Source organism: Humulus lupulus, chromosome 1, assembly GCF_963169125.1.
Source record: "Humulus lupulus chromosome 1, drHumLupu1.1, whole genome shotgun sequence".
Classification (NCBI taxonomy): domain Eukaryota; kingdom Viridiplantae; phylum Streptophyta; class Magnoliopsida; order Rosales; family Cannabaceae; genus Humulus; species Humulus lupulus.
In genome coordinates, this window is record NC_084793.1 from 132,362,420 (window position 1) to 132,364,526 (window position 2,107).

The window sequence follows — 2,107 nt, forward strand, 5'->3', positions numbered from 1 at the left end:
TATTCTAAATATTTAACGGAATGTACATTTAATACTAATTAAAAATAGATATTTATTAATTATATCAATATCAATTTAAATTCTAATATTATAAAATATAATTATTATAATTATATATAATACTAGACTAGATATTTAGTCATTATATTAATATAAATTTAAATGTTATAAAATATTATTATGATAATAATATATAATTCTAATTTTTTACTAATTATATTAATATAAATTAAAATATTATTATAGTAATATTTAATGCAAAACTTTAATACTTATCTTAATATAAATTTAAATAGTATAAATTATCATGATAATAGTAATATATATACATAATCTTAATTTTTATTGAAAAATATCATTTTTGTTTAAAATCGTTATCATTAACAATGTTTTGGTTTATATTTATGATATATTTATGTCAATTTTTTATATGTAATATTTTTTATTTATTTGAAATTTATATGACAATAAAATAAATTTAATAATAATAATTAATAAATTCTATATATAAAATTAAGCAACGGTGGTTTGTATCTACAATATATAAAAGTCATTGTTGGGACAAACTTATTAAGAAATTTTATTACTTATAATTGGACAAGTACTGGAGTAATTAAGGAATATTTGTTTGTACTTTTATTCCAAGTAATAAAAAATGTGTATAAAATGTTATAAATTGTGGACATAGACTAAGTGGGAAACAGATTGAGCAAACGAGTTGTACGTAATAAACTTCAACATAGAAAACTGGGATTAAAATATGATAAAAAAAACTTATAATTAATTTATTGAACAATATATATTATTAATTGCTCAATATTATTAACTTCTAAAGGATGAAGACTCTCCGATCAAGTGAAAATGATAAAACTTGGGTTAGCTCTTTGTGGAAATTAGATCCATCGTCCATGCATGATGACCAAGTTAACTACGGCGCCAGGGCCACGCACGAAGCATTGGCATGACGAAGAATTTCATGCGTCCGATGTCACAGTGGAAGCCATTGCTCTCACCGCAGGCAAAGTAGTAGGGCTGCCACTTGTCCAGCACCAGCTCAAATCCCTCATCCGCGCCTTGTGTCGCGTTTGCCAGCTTCTTTGCCTTACTCAGATCACACTGGATGAAGCTCCTCAAGTCGGGCAGCTGGTACACGCTGTGTGGGTGTGGGTTCTTGCCCACAGGTGGATCATATTTAAAAACTGCATGCACACCAAAATATATCTCGTTTATTACTTTTATTGATAGAATTGATATGTTATATGATGTTCTTGGTACGAAATGAAAATAACAATAGTAGATATTTATATATAATGCGTGTGAAGATATTAATAATAGTTTTACCTAAGACGTCATTCAGATAGAATGGGCCATGCTTGAAAGCCCAATCGGTGTAGCTAAAGTTGAAGCGCCAATGTTGAGAGCCACCTACGATAATCTTGTTGGAAACCTCTTGGGTTTTGTTTGGGTGGTGTTGACCATACCAGCTGCGATGTTTTTGAAACCAATCTGTGTAGTTGAAACCGAACCTCCCATCCCTGTTGGCCATGCATGCGGCCAACATCGAAGCTAATATCACTCCCAATATTAATCCCTTTGCCATTCTCTGAGTAAAACCAAGAGACTTTTAAATATATATTGAAACTAGATTAAAAACTAGGAGAGATAAGTTTACTAATTGGTACTTGTTGGTGATGAAGGGAAAGAGTAAATGGTTTGCTTTATATAGATCAGTAACGGAGATCATTTAGTGCTAAACGGCCAAGAATTGACACCGTTTTCAATTTTGCGGTTGTTACGCTTTTATATTGTCCGAAACCAATTAAAACACGTTGTAGAACTATAATAAATTATTTATATTTACTAGTTTGTTGACTTTAGTATTAATTTGTTTTCCCAAGATGAGTCAACCATTATTTTTTATGCTCTTTTCTGTGGATTGACTGATCATGAACCCACTATCCTGCATTAGAAACATAGGTGCTTACGTAATAATTATTTTCTCATTTTTTTCTAAATAATAACTACGTTAATTTGAAAAAAAAGAAGAAAGAAACTACATAAAATCCTAATCACATCTGCAAATGGTTATAACACTATTAATATTAAT

General features: G+C 29.1%; 1 protein-coding gene across 1 annotated transcript; it reads right to left on the bottom strand.

Annotated features, from left to right (window-relative positions):
- Positions 1-613: 613 nt before the first annotated feature.
- On the bottom strand, positions 614-1,688 carry LOC133797962 (uncharacterized). Its single transcript, XM_062236110.1, has 2 exons — positions 1,342-1,688; positions 614-1,199 (listed from the first exon to the last, which is right to left on the bottom strand). Exons 1-2 carry the CDS (start codon positions 1,598-1,600, stop codon positions 925-927), a joined length of 534 nt encoding a protein of 177 aa, XP_062092094.1. The 5' UTR covers positions 1,601-1,688; the 3' UTR covers positions 614-924.
- Between the last annotated feature and the right edge of the window lie 419 nt (positions 1,689-2,107).